This window comes from Nuphar pumila, chromosome 13 (assembly GCF_984573655.1).
Source record: "Nuphar pumila chromosome 13, dmNupPumi1.hap1.1, whole genome shotgun sequence".
In the NCBI taxonomy this organism is placed as follows: Eukaryota; Viridiplantae; Streptophyta; class Magnoliopsida; order Nymphaeales; family Nymphaeaceae; genus Nuphar; species Nuphar pumila.
The window spans coordinates 46,022,832-46,043,179 of NC_143261.1; the positions used below are offsets into that span (position 1 = coordinate 46,022,832).

At 37.6% G+C, this 20,348-nt stretch overlaps 1 protein-coding gene across 1 annotated transcript in view; it reads right to left on the reverse strand.

The window, feature by feature from the left end:
- Window positions 1-3,183: 3,183 nt before the first annotated feature.
- ARP8 (actin-related protein 8) overlaps window positions 3,184-20,348 on the reverse strand; it is a 133,843-nt gene continuing 116,678 nt past the window's right edge. Inside the window, exons 10-12 of the mRNA XM_089985238.1 lie at window positions 6,352-6,485; window positions 4,627-4,745; window positions 3,184-3,631 (exon numbers count right to left, since the gene is read on the reverse strand). Of these exons, the coding sequence (XP_089841364.1) occupies window positions 3,557-3,631; window positions 4,627-4,745; window positions 6,352-6,485 (328 nt within the window). The 3' untranslated portion in view covers window positions 3,184-3,556. The remainder of the gene's footprint in view (window positions 3,632-4,626; window positions 4,746-6,351; window positions 6,486-20,348) is intronic.

The following is a 20,348-nucleotide window of genomic DNA, read 5'->3' on the forward strand; positions in this document are numbered from 1 at the left end:
AGTTTTGTGGATTCAATACTATTAATCATGCATGGTAATGGTATATTTTTTTTCTCTCTTATATACCCTGAATTAGCAAATCGTATACCTCTGTCCGACAAGTTACTGTCTGTCATAGAAAGATATTTTCATAAATGATTTGCATATAGGAACTGGATTCCGGTTACACCTTATAAGTGCTCAAGGCTATGTTGTAACTGTGTTACTATGTCCTGTTGGGTACTCTCCAAACTTTTCCATTCCATTAAGTGCCAACTCAACCTAGAGGATGTTTTTTTATTCTGTGGACTGTTGGTTTAATAGTCGTGCATGACCTAGAATCGGGTATATTGTTTCACAGAATCTTGCCAAATAAATCTAGGTACCTGGATTGCGGTCTAGCTACCTCTCCACATGGAAAGTGTTCAAAGCTGGTGTTTCTTGTGAATACAACAAATTAGTACGATAGTAGATATGATGCAGCAAGTATCTGCATCATATAGGTGTTGGTGCTGGTATATGGCAAGATGCAGTGGCCTTCCCCAAAAGGGTCATGGGTTGCACCTACATTATGTATACACGATATAATATATACTTTAAATACAATACTCTGCTTCTATAGAGAAAATGGAGAAAGTACTTTTCATGGATAAATAGGTAAATCTCTTATCAGATTGTAAGAACATTACAAACGTAGAAATATTGTTTTAAATGCATAGTATTGTATTTTGTGGTTGTCATAGGTCATATACAAAAAAAATGGATCTCATTGGTAGAGCCACGACTGGTACACATACATTTTCAGTAAAATCGATCCTTGTGGTCACCATATGGAAATCTATGATTTCCAATTTCGAAGATTAAATCACATATAAGGTTGACGTTCGATTGTATATTAAGTCATACCTTATGTGTGTACTTAGTTAATGATAAGTTTGATGTTCAATTGCATATTAAGTGGCAGAATCTCTATTGTTCAAGTTAAACTGCATATTCTCTTATGATCAAATGCCTATTAAGTTGGGTATTCTCTTATCATCAAATGCCTATTAAGCTACTTATTCTCTATTGTTCAAATGTGTGTCAAGTTGAATATTTTTCTGATTTGCAAAGGCCTAATAAACCACATTTTCTGGAATTATCAAATGCCAATTAAACAGTATTTCTTATGGAATGTTCAAATGTGAATGTGAGTTTGGGAAATCTTGCCTAATGGGCAATATGGGTTGGTTACCTGATGCAAGTACTTGGATTGATGAGCTTGCACTAAAAGTCAATAACACTAGTGAAAAACTTAAATTTAAATGTTGTGGCCTAACTGGTTTAAAGGTATTGAGACTTGTGTGCTTGATTGGTTTAAAGGTACCGAAGCACTCTGAGTGGGTTCGTGCAATCAATATGAAAAGAAAAATTTGGATGTATGTGTACCTTGGTAAAATGACTAAGGTTGAGAACTTTCTACTATGGTAGTAGGAGGTAGTTAGGGAAATGCGTCTGTGCTTTGGGAAAATAATTAAATGAAAAGACAATTCACTCAAATTCGGGCTTACCTTAGAGAGGGTAGGTGGTATAAAACTCTGGGGACATGTGTTTAACTGTTTCGAGGTAAAGTGACTCTTTGGTCCCCCAGTCCTCGGAGTTGGAGGAGACTCGAACTACCAATGTGTCCTAGGTGGTAACTCTTTGTTCTTCTGCAGAAGTTAGGGATGCATCCCGTTTTGGTTTTATCCTTTGGGAGGTTCTTTCGATCACTAGCCGCTCCCTTAGGATTTACAAATTCGGTTAAAACGTTCGGGCTAATAAAACATTCATGAATAATAATCCCCTGAGTGTTCTCTTTCGTTACGATTGATTCGGTCTGCGTGTACCAGCGTGATAATTAAAGATAAACATTTGAGTTAGATCATCTTAGGTATACAGTTACTTGTGAATATTTAATTTCAGCATGCAATAAAATTTGTGTTTATGTGATATTTAAATTTTGCTAATGATGTTACTTGCTAGTTAGCTTCTGATAAATTATTGACTGCCGTAGCATAGAGCTTTATTGATTCTTGTATATACTGAAAATCACACACGACACCCACATCACATACTTGACACATGATATATCTGAAAGAAAAATTACACTAATTTCTACTTAGAGAGTTGTAGTCTAATTCCTATAAATTTATCATTTTTCAGGTGAGTAATAAAACATCATGAGTGACTGCGGGATGGGGTGTTGATTGAGATGTTTAATTTATTGTATTCTCGGGACATTTCAGATTAAATTTTAATCTATTAAAATTCTTGTTACTTGAAAACTATGATGTCAGTATTTATTTGAAATAAAATTAATGTTGTTGCCTGATCACTCATGTAATGCTCCTGAATGCTTAACCCAATGAAATAGTTGTTTTCGCTGTTATTAATATAAAAAAAAATCTCTAAAAATTTAGGTTAAAACTTTGGAACGTCACAGGTAAGATTTATAAGGGTGTCAATGATTAGAGTTTGACCCAAACTCGACCCATACCAACCCTATAGGGTCATGGTTTGGTGATGAAGGAGGCCTGATTGGAACCCAAATTGAATCCAAATAATCTGATTAGTATATGGAGCTGGGTGTGGTTTGTGAAATTTCAACTGACCTGGGTTTTAATTAAGATCAGTGATTTTTTAATATAAAAAAGATTTTAAAAAATATATTATTTTATCAAGTATCAGACCTAGGTCCAGACCCGAGGCATCTCAAAATTAGATTCCAAGCCACCAGGTTGGATCATGTCTCCTATCTGATCTGGATTCAAGCAGGTCCAGAATTGATGCCCAAGTCTAAATCAAATCAAAGGGTATTTTCAACAGAAAAGTATCGTCTTTAGATACACTACCACAAATATCACCAGTATTTTGATTTCATTGTCGTTTTTATCAAAATGAATTTCAAAAAAATGTAAAAAATCACATTAAAGTCATTACATTTATCTCAATATGACAATGAGTAGAAAATGTTATTTCTTCATTTTTTTTCCTTTCGGTTTTCTGGCAGATCAGACCACAAACCTCAGAGAAAATTCTTGTGGCATGGCCACCAAAATATTTTCTGGGTCATGGATCAAAGCGGGAACAGAATCCAAGGCACCCATAACACACCTTAGGAAATGGAATGCATGAAACATGATATTTTGAGCCCTTTGGGACCATATGAAAACAGTCGCAAATAAATCCTGTTTTCAAGTATTAATTTCCCCAACTCAAGACCCAAACTAATACAATTTGGTGTAACAAGGATATTTTACATCCACTTTTGATACAAGGAAAAGATTTTATTTATTATACAAAGAAATTAAAATACAACTATCCCACTTTTCACTCCTCTTATTCTTGAATATCAAAGCGTTATAGTTGTAGCACATATGTGATCTTTCTGTAACTGCATATATGCTTTTCACTTGGTAAGGAAAATAATCTGACCCATGGCCATCTTTATCCAAGATCTCGATGCTTATAGAAAGGATCTGACAAACTTGTCCCTTTGGAGCTATGCTTCAACTACCAGGTTAAAAATCAATTGGCTGCATGAAATTGCCTAGAATCACAAGAAACGACTGCGATTTTGTTGTCGAAATTGCTTTTTCGATAAGCACCATGCTTCACAGAACGTGCTCACCTGGTTTCATGTGATTTATGAAATGCATGCCAGTTCAAGATAAGAAGATAAGAACGAAAAAACATGCAGTGGCGGTTAAGCGTTAATGAAAACGTGTCATGATTTGTCAATGTCATGATCATGTGCAACAAGCATGCAGAAGAAACAACTATTCTCATGAAAATCCACATATTTTGATTAAAAACAGGATTTTCTGCAGATGATGGTGATCATTATCTGCTAGCATGTCGTAGGCTTGTAGCATAAGATGATGCAAGCATCCTCCACAAACATGCGCGCATGCGTGTTAGTGTGGTGCAAATGAGTTTGTGTACATTGACTTGAAAACTGTCACCTGGGTACAGGTATGGGTGTGGGTACGGAGGGTACAACACGGCAATTTAAAAAAATGAGGATATGGGGTCACAGCTATACATAGAGAGAAAGAGAGAGAGATTGGCTTTGAATCATGAGAACAAGGTATCCTAGTTGAGTCCAATTTTGAAAAAATAACATTTTTTTAGGTTTGTTGATGAGGTTTGGACTTGTCCTCCAAACCTGGTAGGGAAGGGGGTAGCCCTCTCTCTCTCTCTCTCTCTCTCTCTCTCTCTCTCTCTCTCTTGCATCGAGATGAACAAGAAGAGAGGAGGAGGTACTCTCTCTGTTTCACTCTCTCTCCCTCTCAGCTTCTATCCCTCTTCTACCGACGAGGAGGAGGATGATGAGGGTTTCAGGAGAGCAGAGAGAGAGGGAGGGGCGTGGGGCATCTCTCTCTCTCTTCTGCCAAGGAGGATGAAGGTTTCAGGAGAACAGAGAGAGAGAGGGAGGCACGGTGGGACTAAAATGGCCGCTCCCTTTTGACCTTATGTAAAAAAAAACTCAGGTCTGAGTTGAACCCGACCCGACGCTGAGTGGGACCCGACCTGCGGCGTACCCGCCCCCGTGTCGACACGGGTACACCGACCATTTTGTTGTGTCATGGTTACATAGCTTGAAAAAGTTGCATAGAAGATTACATTGCTAACAAACTTGGCTCCAAACCATGCAGATTCAGCACCAAATGGAGGGGGTAAGACCTTTAGTCCTTCTGAAACAGATTGTGGTAGAAGCTTGAACAGCTCTTTCTCCAACCTCTCTGAAAGCCATGACAAAGACATGAATGAAAATCCCAAATTCCTGCTTAAGTCTACGTTAGGCCATCACCAGTGAGCCCTCTGTATATTAAATAACCAAATATAGCAACAAAGTGTGGTCGGACAAACATATACGGATCTATTGGAATTGAAAGCCCCCTCAAGGAAATCAAGAGATCAGTTTTGCAAAATTATGTGAAACATGAGCATATTCCATAAGACATGTGAAAAGAGAATTCTTGGGTAATGCTTTCTCATCTATTATGGAATATGGATGCGTCCGTTTATAGCAAAATTCTCCATTGAATTTCAAGAACGAAACAAACTAATGACAGCTAAAATAAGAAAAGAAAATGCGAAAGCAAAAAGATTTGATCAAGTGGTAGAAATTTCATCTTTTGGCTTTGCTCCTGCTGTTCTCAAATTCAGTTTCAATGCCCACACAAGATTTGATATCAACTCCACATTATATAAGGGAAAGAAGGGGAAATGTATATATCGAAAAAGCAACAAATATTAAAAAAGAAATCTACCTTAGATCCTCTGGCCATGCATGCTTATTGCTTCTTTAGATTTTAGATATATGATTTCAAACTGAAGCACCTATTGACATGTACTGATAAAATCATAAATGACATTATATCTAATAAAAATATATTAAATTTATAAATAAGTTTTACCATGGCAATCAAGAGAAGTGCTTTTTACATTTTGCTCAAGGATTTTTTTTACACAAACTAGCACATTCCCTTGTTTGATGAAAATTTTGTTTAGTGGCATTATGATTCATTCTTTAGAATCTTTACATTCACTTTAGTCATGCTCAAAATGAATAATCTCTAATGCAAAAGTGAAAATCTTGGCTTTCATGATTGATTTTGCAGATATCACTGTTCCCAATTGAGCACCACAGCTTGATTCCACAGGTAAAAGACAAAAGATCAAATGGATTACCTACTTGATTGGTTTCTGAAGGGTAGTATGCAACATTTTGTACCAAACATCTTATTGAATGAGGTTTTGGTATAAGGACTGCAAGTGTCATCGGTAGCCCTTACAGAAAATGCAATTGATCCATGTTTGATAAAGGTGCCATACTAAAGGGATTCAAAAAGTCAACTACATGAACAGATCTAGTGTAAATGGCAACAGCTGGCATGCGTTTTAGAATTTTCCTGACAAGCGAGTAGGGAGATGGCTCTATTCGTGTTCAAACCTGAGAAGCCTTAGTTATAATAGTGCAACTACAGTACATAAAATAGGAATATTTCAGGGAATGAAAAAATAAGAACAAAAAAAACGGCTTGCAGAATCTTGTTATAACAACAGAAAATTGATGGCCAGATCAATTTCAGGTTAAAATTTTGCTAATCCAATGATGCAAAAAGTTATATAAAATAGTTTTCAGTGAACAATTGTGCTTAAACCTCTCAGATATATATATATATATATATATATATATAGAGAGAGAGAGAGAGAGAGAGAGGGAGAGCCACCATGAAGGAAAATAGAACTTTTATGTTCAGGAATACGGAGCCATTAAGAAAAAAAACAAGGTTGGGTAAATATATACACACAAAGAAAGAGAAATTCATCAAAACAGCTTACCTGGAAGACCAGGCAAACACGAGGTGCCACCTGCTAGAAGAATGCTCTTGAACCATCCGTCATTTGATGATGCCTGAGCAGCAACACAGTGCTCTACACAGAGTGCTACTGCCTGATGCAATCCCATTGCACACCTGTAACACCATCAGAAGGAACTTGCTAAAGCAGCATGACTAATAGTTAGTTGTTTACATGATATTTTCTTGTATGAATGAAATAGCAAACTATTGTGAACAAAACCCCCAGAACTTGAACACAACCAACAGCAGAAAAAGAGAACAAGATCATATGGTCTCACATTCAATCAATATGAATAACAAGTTTCCCAATTAGGCAAGCAAAAGAAGAACCACCAACAGTTGATATGCACTCATGCAATGCAAAGTTTGAGAGAATTTATCACTAGTTATATTCAGAACACTGAACAGCAACTAGAGCGCTTGGAATGGACCTAGGAACAAAGCAATCTGTCCATGGCGGTAGCATCCAAGGGACCTCGGGTACCCTGACCTAGTGTTCATCCAGGGGACCTTATGTACCCGTGACCTGGTGAAAAGTAAATCATAGTCTACAATAGAGATGTGAAAACTGATGGTTTTTTTACAGTACCATTTAGAGTGTCTTCATCTATTTTTTGGCTTTTTAGGGGGCTTGAAGGATTCACTTTCTTGAGATTGTTCTATTGGGTGGTTCAATAGGATACATATGTAGAAGTTGACATCGGCAACATATATGCAAACATCAGCCTATCAAACCTACAAGGTCAGATCTGTGGCTGATCTAATTTAAATCAATGATAATTCATTCTGAAGGTTTTTGAAGTATTAGAGGAACATGTGAAGAGACAAGAAAAGATAACTTGTAGAAGACAAGAAAAAAAGATGGAAAAGAAGGGGAATAAAGAGGGATAACTAGAGAGATCAAGAAGAGAAGGACACAAAAAGAAAGGAAAAAATATTGGGGTTAAATTTGAGTCGATCAAGGTCCATACAAGAGTGATCACTTTGACACCATGTGAATAATAAGGAAAGGAAGAAAGAGAGAATAGAGAGAAGGTGCAGCAACTTTTAGACAGAAATAACAATCAACCAGTTCAGGTCTACCGGGCCCACTTTAACACGTGTTAGGTTTTTAAGGTAAAATGTAAAACCCCACGCCTTTTTACAAAAAAAAATAAAAAATTATCGGACCAGGGTTGGATCCGGATCCAAACTCGGGTACCCCACCCCCCGTGCCTATTTAAAGCATGTAGGGGGCGAGGGTTTCTCATTCGAGAAACCCTTTCTCTCTCCCCCCCCCCCCCCGCTCTCGCCTCTCTCCCGCTCGTCGTGTTCCGGCCACCCATCGCAGGCAAACCCAGACCGGCGACGCCTCCCCCGCTTTTTTCTCCCTTTCTCTGAGCCCTCTCTCCCGCTCGTCGTGTTCCAACCACCGACACCGGAACCCACGTCGCGCTGGTGACCCCCGTGCACCATCTCTCGTCGGTGACACCTTCCCCCTTTTTTCGGCCCCCTCACAGGTAGCCGCAGCCCCTCCCCTTATGCTTTGGGTCAGGGGAGGGGTGTCGTCCCCCTCCCCACTCCCTGTTTCCTCTCTCAAAGGACAGGGAGGGGCGCAGCCCCTCCCCTTGAGCACTGAGTCAGGGGGGGTACCGCCCCCCTCCTCGCTGCCTCCCCCCTTTTTTCGACAGGCAAGGCTGCCTCCTCCCATTGATTACGGCAGGCAAGGGCAAAGCCCCTACCCCCTCTTCCCTTTTTTAACTGAGGAGGGGCGCCACCCCTCCCTGGTTCCTCTTTCTAATAGGAGGGGTGATGCAGAGCATCCAGAGGTTCAGACGCGGAGTTGGATCCCAATCCAACTCTCCAGACCCGAGCAGGGCATCGATACTCGAGGCGATCCACACGTTTATTGGACGTTCAATGTCCTAGTGGATCCGCAGTTTAGTCGATGCTCGCCTTGATGCTTCGATTCCATTACGCTCTTCATGGAATCATATTTTGGACATTTTGTCGCCAGCCTTTATTTTATGTAATTTTTATTTTTTTAGGTGCCGGATTCTACGAATTCGGATAGTTCTAGTGCCTTGTAGGAATGTTTTACAGCACTAGAGGTTGTATGGGGTAGTCGGGTAGATTATTTTTTTCCTGCATTTTATTTTAATGCATTTTTTAGTTCGATTCGGACTATCAAATGTTTGGATCTTACCCAAGATCCAAACCACTTGGGATCCAACCCTGGTTGTCACCACTTCAAGTGGACAGCCAAGGACCCCAGTCAAACTCCAAGTTTGACTTGGAAAAGGGACTTTTGGTTGTTGTGAGGAAATGATTGTGTCTTTCAAATCTCACCCATGCATTGGGCAAGTGGGCGGCAACCTTGGAAGAAGGCCCTTCCCCTCTGCGTGATTGGGGCTAGGGGGCGACACCATCATAACCCCCTTCTTGAGGGCTTAAGACCCTCATGGTGGTCGACCATGGGGGCTGGCTATTTGTTTTGAGAAAGAAAGAAGAAAAAACGAAAAATGGTGAAAGTGTTTTGTGAGGGATTCTTGGTGAAAGGGAAGGAAGCTCGAGTTGGTGTTGGAGAACCTCGTTGGTGAGGACCATGGTTGTTGCAGCCCGAAGGAGTCTGCACCGTCAAACCATCCATCACCTTGTGTTGGGGTCTGCTGTTGCACAGCTTCATCCTCCCCATTGTCATCCTCCGAAACTTTGTTTGATATCTCGATCTCTCTTGTTCTTGTGTTTCGAACTCGTTATTGTTTTTTATTTTTTTTCACACTAAGCAAGTAGGCCTTAGTGGTTGTGGAATGAAATTTGATGTCTCTTTATGTTCCTAAGAATCCCTGAAAGTTGTTTCGTCCCCTTGCAATTCATGATTGTGTGTTCTATTGTTTTCTGTCAAGAAACGGATCCCGGTTCCAGAGTTGTCAGCGATGACTCCAAAGAATCGATTGTATCTTCCAAGATATTGGTCGGATTCCTGTGTTCTTGGGCTTTCTGGAAAGCCAAGACAGACTGTCAACGTTGTTGTTGAGGTCTTGGCCTGATTCGGCCCGCAGGGTCCCAAAAAATCCCTGTCAAGCCGTCAGATGGACAAAGTCTGTCAGCTACTGTCCAGTACAGAATACTCCGAATAGCGTTCCGTATTTTCAGAATTTCTCACAATTCCCTCCATGAAAATTGGATCTGTTTGATCCTGTGGAAAGTTAAGATGGAGGTCTGTAACTTTCATGTTTACAATTTTTTTTAAATCATCTTGTAAGTAGTTCGAAATAATCGATCTTTCTGCACCTGCCTTAGGTCTGAGCATGCTAATTACTGTTGTAGAATCCTGCATAGGGTTCATGATTTTTCGAATAACTGGAGTTTTACTGTGAGATTTCTAAATCGAAAAGTTAGTCTGGTTAGCTAACATCTGTCTGCACGTTAGTGAAGTTTGAGGTTTCTAACAAAACCCTCATCTGAGTGCCCGAATCTAGGATTGTTCGAGTGCCCGAATCTAGGATGGTTCGAGTGACCGAATAGAACCTACTTCGCAGGTTAGGATAGTTGACACCTAGCTTGTCAGGAAATTCAAAATTCCGTAGAGATCCGTGGGGTTGGCCAAAAATTCTGGGCCATAGCTTTCTGGAAAGGAATCACACTAACCTTTGCTTCATCCGTTGCGAGTTTTCGCAAACTCCATAATCTGATGGGCCGAAAATCCCCTCGTACAAACTGCCTGCCAAGTCCGAGAAGTCTGATGAATACCAGTCTGACTGGTCCAGTTCCGAGTCCATGGAGCGGGCAGTTCAGATTCAAATCCAATAATTTTGGATTCGTTGGAAAGGTGTGCAACTCGCGCACGATTTTCCTTTGGACCGCCTCTATTAAAACAGAGCGCACGGGTCCCAAGAACCCTATTTCCTAGAGTCCTGTTCGGATTCATCCTCGTGAAAAAGCTTCTGCGCATGTTGAGATCTGTTTGGATCGTGGATCGACGCTTACCGAGTCCACATCAAGGGGTGCGCCCCCCCTCAGATTTTTTTTGTCAGGCCGGCGGGCAGGGGTTGCACCCTGCCCCTTCAGCAGGCCGGCGGGCATGCCCCCTGCCCCTGCTTCTTTTTTTGAACCGGATAGTGGGTAGGGGTTGTGCCCCTGCCCATTCTCTCTCCCTCTGTTAGTCGGCGAGCAGGGGTTGCGCCCCTGCCCCTTCCCTCTTATGTCAGATTTGTGGTTTGGGGCTGCACCCCTGCCCCTTCCTCTATTCCTCCATTAATTGGCGGGCAGAGATGCAAACTTGCCCTATTCGAGGTCTCGACCCTCTTTTTGTTCCAAGCGTTTGAGTTTATTGAGTTAAGTTCTCACATTTTGCTTTTCGCAGCTCGCACAATGGATCCTGCTCGCGCCCCAAGGCCCGAGCCTTTTGTCACTTACACTCGGAGGTAACCGAAACCTCTTAAGGTAGGGAAAAGTTGCGCAAAGAACAATGGACAGACTAAATTAAGCATTTAACATTTAAAGGTCGGTACGACAAGTGATGGCACAATGACGTGATGGTGTCAAGATGAGACTCTTTCCCTGACGTTTCTCTCATGAGGACATTTCTCAAATTTTGCATAAGGGTTTCCTTGAAAAATTTTCTTTTGTATAAACTCTAAATTATTAAAATGACATTTCTTTTTAATCTTTTTGGTTTTGAATATACGAAGTTTCAAATCCGTTGTGTAAAGGAAAAGGTTTCGCAAGTAATGCGTCCAAAGTTTGTTGACTTGTTGTTTCAAAAATACCAATTTTCGCTGAATTACTATTTAAAACTCTGATAAATGAATGATTACTAGGCTTTCAAAATTTACCTATAAGTTAAAGTCCAGGATTTTTGGGGCGTTATATAAAATACCAAAAATGCTCCTCATGTGAACACATATATATGTGCCACTGTACATAAATATGTAAAAGTATCAGAATATTACACATATGTCATTCAGACGTCAGTTCTAACACAGATCTTGTTTACTAATATTAAGTAAATCATCCTAGTAAATGAATGTACAATGTGAAATTATATTTACCAAGGAAGGTACATAAAATGAAAATAAAATAACAAATTGCATGAGAAGGCAAGGAATAACATCCAGTGTCACATGGATATGCCAAACCTAGGGTATGCCCCTTCACATGTAATATGAGAACAAGTACGACACAATATGTTAGTAGACATGGTCAAGGGCATGACTGACATGTGTTGACCACATCAGGTGCAGTTTGTCCATGCTTACAAAAAAATAATCATAGGTCACAACAAAAAAATAAAGAAAATACAAAAATACAAACTTTTTGCCCCTAATGGAAAGATCCTATTACAAGAGTCTAATTACCAAAATACCCCTAGAAGGTATTACCTATTACAACACAGAAACACACACACACACACACACACACACACACACACATATATATATATATATATATATATATATATATATATATATATATATATATATATATATATATATATATTTTAACACCACTCCCTCAAACTCATAGTGCTACAACTGAGACTTGGCTAAGGAGGAAGTGAAATCTCGGAGACAGAAGTGCTTTGGTGAAGAAGTCCGCCAATTGATACTTAGATGGTACATACGACAATGTAATAGTTTTCTTCAAGAATTCTTCTCTAAAATAATGACAATCAGTTTTTATGTATTTGGTTCTATCATGGAATGTGTAATTGCCCGCAGTGTAAACTACGTTTTTGTTGTCACAATATAATCTTGAGGGTTCTGCTATGTGAACTCCCAAGTCTTCTAACATTTGTCTCAACTACACTAACTCAGAAGTAGTAGTTGTCATGACTCGGTACTCTACTTTTGTAGAGAATAGGGATATCTTTTGTTGTTTCTTGCACTTTCACGAAATTAAGGAGTCACGTACAAAGACACAAAACCTTTAGTTGAGTGTCAATCATTCACATCTCTTCCCTAATCAGAGTTTGAATATGCAATTACTTCTAATAAAGAAGAGGATGATAAAAATAAACCATGATTAATAGTACTTTTAATATATCTAATAATCCTTATTACAACACCCATGTGTACTATAGTGGGAGAATGTTGAAATTGACTATCAGTATGAATAGCATGTCAAGTTGAGTAATAGAAAGACAGGCTAGAGCTACAATCATTTGTTTGTATGAAGTTGAGTCTTTGAGAGGTTCTTCATCATCTTTCTTTATTTTTGCATTGATAACCTCTGGAGTATCAACTCGCTTTTCATCAGTATGTCATGATATTTCTATTATCTCAGTTGAATATTTAGTGTGTGATAAGCAATAACTACATGATGAATAAGTTATTTTAATACCTAGAAAATAATGAAGAAATCCAAGATCTGTCATATCAAAGTTGGCCTTGAGGACATCTTTGATATGACTTCACCTCCCGGGATAATCATGTGTCCACTTAGAGAAGCAGAATAATTATACCTATATCAGAAGTCTTAACAATCAATGCAGTGTTAGTATAACAAGATTTGAAACCGAATTGAATCAGCACACTACTAAAACGATCATACCAAGACTTAGGAGCTTGCTTCAGACCATACAAGACCTTACGCAAACGAAGGACCTTTCCATGTGTCAACCCTAGTCCTCGGGGAGGTTCCATATAATCTTCCTCAATTTGACATTCATTTAATAAATAGGTCATTTTCTAATGGATGTTATAGCAATAAGTGTTCTAACCACAGTCATTCTAGCAACCGGGCCAAATGTTTTTTCATAGTTATTTTATATTTTTTACTGTAACCCTTGGCCACTAACCTAACTTTGTATCTTTTTATTGTTCCATCAGTTTAATTTTAATTTTGTAAAACTATCTACACCCTATGGTTTTCTTTTGTATAGGTAATGGTTGAATTTTTCAAACTTTTACCTTTTATAGGGCTTCTAATTCTTTGTTCATAACTTTGATCCATTCTTGGTGATTCTTAGCCTCATTATAAGAGGATGGATCTACGTATAAGTAGATGCTCACAAAACATGCTCTATACTTAGGTTCAAAAAATTCATAAGACACAAGCCTACTAGGTGCTTTGGAGATCCTCATGGATCATCTAATACTAGGTTGATCTATGTTTTGATTTAAAGAATATTTTTCTAAGGCACATGGAGGATCATCATTGGAACGATGAGTATAAACTTATATTTCATTGTGGGATTCAACTATATCATCGTGAATATCATTCTCATTCTCATGTGCATCATGAATGTCACCATTGTCACTCTCATGCACATCATGAATAACATCATTATTCACATGTATATCACTATCAAAATCATCATTAACATCACCATGCTTATTAACAAGATAAAAAAGGAAAGAGTACTCATAATGTTTCTTAGACTCGATCTTATCAAAACCATTTTCTTTTATAAGAAAGGCAATATTTCTTGAGACATAAAGTTTGTCATTTTCAATCTCATAACATCTATATCCTTTTCTATTTACGGTATATTTGAAAAATATACAAGAAATAGCTTTTGCAAAAAGTTTAGCATTTTTGTTAGCAAGGACAAAGCATTTACAACAAAAATCTTTAATATTTTGCAATCGAAAGGAGTTTTAAACCATTTTTCCATAGGAAAAATTTTTCAAGAGTAATTGAAGGCATTCTATTAATCAAATAAACAATCGTAAGGGCAGCCTCAGCCCAAAAGTTTTTAGGAACATTTTTAATATAAGTAGAGTCCTAGTGGTTTCAATAATATGTCAATGTTTTCTTTCGGCTAAACCATTTTGTTGTGGAGTATGTTGAACAAGGTGATCCTGATGCACAAGATCCACATGTCCTGGGTCTTAATCAAAATTTACAGGAAGAAGGTTCACATGCTAAGGGTGTAATATCGTGTATTTTCATACTTGGTTGAATTCATAAACTGTTGAAATTTTGGGTAAGTGTTGTAGAAATATCGGTAGAACACTCGATGTTAGGTTATGATATTTGAGTCTGGGCTTAGCCCAGATCTCATGGACAATACCTAAATGAGTCAAACAAAACATGATAAAAACTTTTATTTTTAACCTTTAAATTCAAGCATAAATCGAGTGAAATTCGGGTTAAATTTAGGTGAATTTCAGAGGCAAAATTTAAGTTATATACCGTTAGATGTGCCTCAAAATTCTGAGTTCAACGGTATTTGATTTTTTTTAATCCGGGTTACGGTTGGCCCAAAAATCACATTTTTTCAAAAAAGGCCCACTTTGATGGGACTAGGTCTAGATTGGATCGGACTGGATCCGATCCATATGATCTAAGTTAATATGAATCTGGACTCAGTCCAAGACCCATATTAATTAGGATATGATCCATCTTAGGATCCATATGGATCTTGGATATGGTTTTGGATCTTAAAACTGGATCCAGATCCAAATCCAACAAAATTAAATATTTAAATTTAAAATACAGGTTTAAATTAAAGAAATGTAAGGTTAAAAAGACTCCCAAAGGGATAAGGTACCCTATGGAATTTTCTTGGTATTTATTAACTAATAATTAATTATTTAATATTAAAAATCTAATAAATTCCAAAATTTATTATATGAGGTAGTTAATTAATTAGGGTTTCTATAAGATCCCATAGTTACCATAAGATAAAAAGTAAATAGAGAAAGTAGGTAAGTAAACAAAAAGGTAAAAAAAGAAAGGAGTTTGAAAAGTCAACATTGAAGATCTAATGGGATACGGAAAGGAAGTTGGAGCTAAAATCTCATATGGAAACTTCTATCTCCAGCCCCTATTAGAAAACCCTAGAAGGGAGTGTGTCACCCTCTAAGGGTCCCCATTATATAAACTCAAAAAAAAAAAGAGAGGAAAAGAAAGAAGAGAGAAAACCTTGGAGGATGAGAAGAGAAAAGAAGAAAGAGGAGATCTACCTTCCTCTCCGGCCTTCCGGAACTTTTTCCGGTCTTCTTTCAAGCTTCAAAACAAGGTACGGATTCTTCTTTTGATTCGGATGGGAAAAAAAACCTAAATCGAGTTTAGGTGATGTTTGAAAAAACCCATAAAAATCTGTTTTTGGTTTCCTATGGTTGAGTTATGAAAAATCTATTCATGCTTGGTTGTTTATGTATATTTCAGATTTAGAATTTGATTTCATAATGAAAGAATATTTTATTTAAAATTTATGCATATATATGTGCGACAATGCGCGCGCGTGTGTATATATATATATATATATATATATATATATATATATATATATATATAGGTGGGGGCTTAAATGAGCCCAGCCGATCTGCAGTTCGGCTGAGCATATATGAAGACTGTTAAAGTCCTAGCCGACTGGGCAGATTCGAAGCTCCAACCGACTGTGTCGGCTGGGAAAACTGTTTTGTTGCACACTCCCAGCCGAGTCGAAGCCCCAGCCGACCGTGTGGACTGGGCAATCTTGTATGATACACAACCCTAGCCGACTGTGTCGCCTGGGCCAAGCTCTTAAATGCTTTAAAAAAAAAAAGAACATGGGCTTCTGTTTAATCCCAGCCGACTGCAGTCAGTCGGTTGGGCCAAACATTATGATTAGTAAACCCAGCCGATTGTCGACAGACGACTGGGCGGAATAATATATATATATATATATATCAACGAACAAACTGAGTAGATTTAAAACTAAGAAAAAAATTCTGGGCAGACTTAACAGAATAAGACGGGACAGATTTGTGATTGTTTAAAAGGGTAAAACTGGTACAGGTTGGGCACTGTTACCTTGAGATAAAGCCCCAGCCGAACTGCAGTTCGGCTAGGCAGTGATGTTCGGCTAGGCTCCAACAGTGATGCAAATTGTTAAAGCCCAAGCAGCTGTTGGCTGAGCAGATTCAACAAATATATATATATATATATATATATATATATATATATATATATATATATATATATATATATATATATATATATTGCAAACATGTAATGCATATTCAGATTTACATTTAATGTATGTTCAGACTTACATGAATGAATGTTCAGGTTTACATATATGTTCGGACTTACATGTATGATTAGAATTATATGTTTATATGCATGTCCTGATTTACATGTTTACATGTATGTACAGATTTAATGCTCATGTTTATGCATGTTTGTGTCCAGATTCATATATTAATGCTCATGTTTATGCATGTTTGTGTCCAGATTCATATATGTTAAATGCTCGTAGTTAAGTCCAGATTTACATGTTTAAAATGCTCACATTTATGGCTTAAATTACATATGTTAAAAGTACATATTTTATACATGTTAAATGTTAGATTTATACATGTGTAATGTGAAGATTTGTAGGACTATACATGTTCAGATTTTGTATGTTTATAACTGGACTGTTATGCACGTTTACATATGAGCATTGGAATGTTTTGGTGTGACTACCAGTGTTGTCCCATGTGCGGGCAACATGATTTGGACTCGGTGGGTAAGTGTTATACCCTGAGCTTGCCGAAATGGCACAAAAAATTATTGGTTATGCATGATTATGACATTTAATGTGTTGTTTTCATACATATGTATGTAGTGAACACGTGCAAAACCTGAAATTTATATTGTAATTGCACTAGCATGATCACGTGCATGTTTGCATATTGTACATGAGATGAATCATGAAAAATGAAGATGTATTTTGCAAGTATGTGATCTTATGCATATGTGAAATGATTATACATGTATATTCTGTAATGAAAAGGGAGAGCGGCGGAAGCACCAATAAAGCAAATCACTCTTTAAGAGTGATTCCAAGAGCCAAGAACACAAACACTAAAAGTGTATACAAAAACCCACTAAAGGGAAAAATGACAAAAAGTCATAAGTTGGATATTATTGAAGAAGGAAAGAAGAGGGTGAACAACCCTTACAATACAAGAGGAAACCTCCTCTATTTATAGAGGATGAAGCAATGAAGAAGGGACCACAAGGGGCTCCCATGTAGTCGTTGGGAGCCCCAACGGTCATAAATATGACCGTTGGGGCCCCACCGACTACATGAGTGGAGCCCTTGTGGTCTTACAAAAAGTTAAAACGAAAAAAAAAGAGAAGAAAAGAAAAATAAAAAAAGGAAAAAGGGTTTACATGGGGATTTACCAAAATACCCCTATCGGGTATTTTGAGAACAAAAAAGAAAAAATGTATATATATACTTATATATATATGTATGTATATATATAAGTATATGTATATATATATTTTTTATATATACATAATTTAACACGCCCCCCTCAAACTTTACGGGGAGAAGACTGAAAGTTTGCCAAGAAGAAACATAAATCGTGGAGTTGGGAGCGCTTTGGTGAAGAAGTCAGCCAGTTGATATTCTGAAGTGACGTAGGGTAATGTGATAGTTCCTCTGAGGTATTCATCTCGAACGTAGTGGCAATCCATCTTGATATGCTTGGTCCGTTCGTGAAACATATGGTTGCTTGCAATGTAGATTGCACTTTTGTTGTCACAGCAGAGCTTGGTGGGAGAGGAAATGAGGACACCCATGTCACCAAGGAGCCCTCTGAGCCACACGATTTCCATTGTTGTCATTGCCATAGCCCGATATTCAGCTTCAGTAGATGATAGAGAGACCTTTTGTTGCTTCTTGCATCTCCACGAGATGAGAGATTCACCTAAAAAAATGCAAAGACCAGTAGTTGAGATACGATCATTGGGATTTCCTCCCCAGTCAGCATCAGTAAAAGCAGTTAATTCAAGAGATGAGGAAAAGGATAAGAAGAGTCCCTTGGAGATGGTATTTTTGATGTATCGCACAATTTTCATTACAGCTGCCATATGAACTGTAGTAGGTGCATGCTGAAACTGACTTGCAGCATGAACCGCATGAGCTATGTCTGGACGAATGATGGATAAGTAGGTGAGAGATCCAATTAATTGACGATAGGGAGTTGGATCCTCAAGAAGAACACCATCCTCAAGTCTCAATTTTGCATTGATAACTTCGGGAGTCTCAACTTTCTTTTCATCAGATATTCCAGATTTGGTACAAATGTCTGCTGCCAATTTCATTTGAGATAAAATGTATCCTCGCGGAGAGTAAGCCACTTCAATTCCTAAAAAATATCTCAAGAATCCAAGGTCAAACATATCAAAAGTTTCTTTTAACATAGACTTCACATCATTTACCCCCTTTTTGTCATCCCCAGTGATGATCATATCATCAACATATAACAGAAGAATAACAATGAAATCATCAACAAAAAGAGCAGTGTCAGTATAGCAAGAAGTAAATCCTAAATTGATTAAAACATTAAACTTATCATACCAAGCTTTAGGAGCTTGCTTAAGTCCATATAAGGCCTTTTTTAATTTCAAAATTTTACCATTTAAATTCATACCTGGAGGTGGTTCCATGTAAACTTCTTTATTTAAATTTCCATTTAAAAAGGCATTTTTGACATCTAGTTGAAAATTTGGCCATTCTTTAGCAGAGGCTATTGCAATAAGAGCTCGAACACTAGTCATTCGAGCAACAGATGCAAAGGCTTCATCATAATCTACCCCATACTCTTGGGCATATCCCTTGGCCACTAACCTGGCCTTGTATCTTTCTAAAGATCCATCGCACTTAGTTTTAACTTTAAAACCCCATCGGCATCCAATGGGTTTCTTGCCATTGGGTGGATCAACGATTTCCCAAGTTTGAGCCCTCTTAAGTGCATTAAGTTCCAGTTCCATTGCTTCATTCCAATGAACATATTGTCTAGCATCATTATAATGAGTTGGTTCATGAATTGAGTGAAGAGCAAGCAGACATGCTCGAAAATTTGGAGAAAAAGAATCATAAGATACAAATCTATTTGGTATTTTTGAAATACGATTTGATCTTCTTTGAGAGGATTCTTCAGTTGACTCATTTTGAGAGAATTTTTCAAGGGCACAAGGAGGATTACTTTCATTTCTTCTAGAGTAGACTTGTATTTGCCTTTGTACATTTTCTTGTAAATTTTGGTCATCATTTGGAGGTTCAAAAAAATCGTCTATGAGCGATTCACTAGATTCAACATTATCATCAATGACCTTTTCTTGAGGTAATAAGTCAAATAAAAAGGAATAATCAATATCTTCATTTGGTTTATGCGAAAAATCATTTTCTTCTTCTAAGAATGTGACATCTTTTGAGATATAAAGTTCATTATTTGATATGTCAAAGCATCGATAACCTTTTTGTTTTTCGCCATATCCTAAGAAAATGCATTTAATAGCTCTAGAAGAAAGTTTACCATTTTTGTGAGTTAAAACAAAGCATTTACATCCGAAAATTCTTAGTCTTTTATAATCGGGAGACATATTGTAAAGTTTCTCAAATGGAGAAAGATTTTTTAAAGAAGATGAAGGAGTTCTATTGATAAGATACGTTGAGGTTAGAACCGCTTCGGCCCAAAAAGATTTTGGAATATTTTTTTAGATTAATAAGGTTCTTATGGTTTTTATTATGTGTCTATGCTTTCTTTCCGCAAGACCATTTTGTTGCAGAGTATTTGAACAAGAACGTTGATGGAAAATTCTGTTTTCTTTTAAATAGTTTTGAAATTCATTGGACATGTATTCACCTCCCGAGTCGGGCCTAAGAATTGATAGATTTCCCAAAAATTGATTTTTAACCATCGCATGAAATTCTTTAAAGAAGGAAAAAACTTCGGATTTGCGATTTAAGAAGTAAATCCATGTAAATCGAGTGAAGTCATCAATAAAGACCACATAGTACGAAAATCCTCCTTTGGACAAAATAGGGGAAGGTCCCCATACATCGGAATGAACAAGTTCAAAAGGCCGAGTGATGAAATAATTTCTTTGAGGAAATGGAGTAGCTTTAGATTTCCCAAAAATGCAATCTTTACAAGTCATGTGATTGTCTTTACAAGTATTGTTCAAAAAAGAAAAAAAAGACATTTTTACAAAATTTGGATGACCAAGTCTCTCATGCCAAATTCCAATACTTTTGTCCTTTACAAGATTGCAAGATGACTT